Below are 271 nucleotides of genomic sequence, written 5' to 3' on the forward strand. Positions count from 1 at the left end.
TCTCTTCATAATTTTCACATCATACTTTGGCCTTTGCTGTTTTGCTTTCTGGATGAGTGTCACCCATTCATCCATGTCAAAAATTTCTTTCAGTTTTGCTTCCGATTCAATTCTTGCATGAATTAAGTCATTCTCATTCTGCGTATGACCTGGTTCCAAGAAGCAGTGCTCCCATGTTATGTTCAGCTTTGCAGCTGCACAGAGCATCATACAAAAGAAAAATCTATTTTTATTTTGATAATATGATAACTAAGGCCAGATTTGATTAGAG

General features: G+C 36.2%; 1 protein-coding gene across 1 annotated transcript in view; it reads left to right on the plus strand.

The window, feature by feature from the left end:
* Window positions 1–269, plus strand: part of LOC127751602 (MHC class II regulatory factor RFX1-like) — a 3,166-nt gene extending 2,897 nt beyond the window's left edge. Inside the window, exon 7 of the mRNA XM_052275382.1 lies at window positions 94–269. Within this exon, the coding sequence (XP_052131342.1) occupies window positions 94–269 (176 nt within the window). The remainder of the gene's footprint in view (window positions 1–93) is intronic.
* Window positions 270–271: the final 2 nt, after the last annotated feature.

This window comes from Frankliniella occidentalis, unplaced genomic scaffold, assembly GCF_000697945.3.
Source record: "Frankliniella occidentalis isolate FOCC.00 unplaced genomic scaffold, Focc_3.1 Scaffold602, whole genome shotgun sequence".
NCBI lineage: Eukaryota > Metazoa > Arthropoda > Insecta > Thysanoptera > Thripidae > Frankliniella > Frankliniella occidentalis.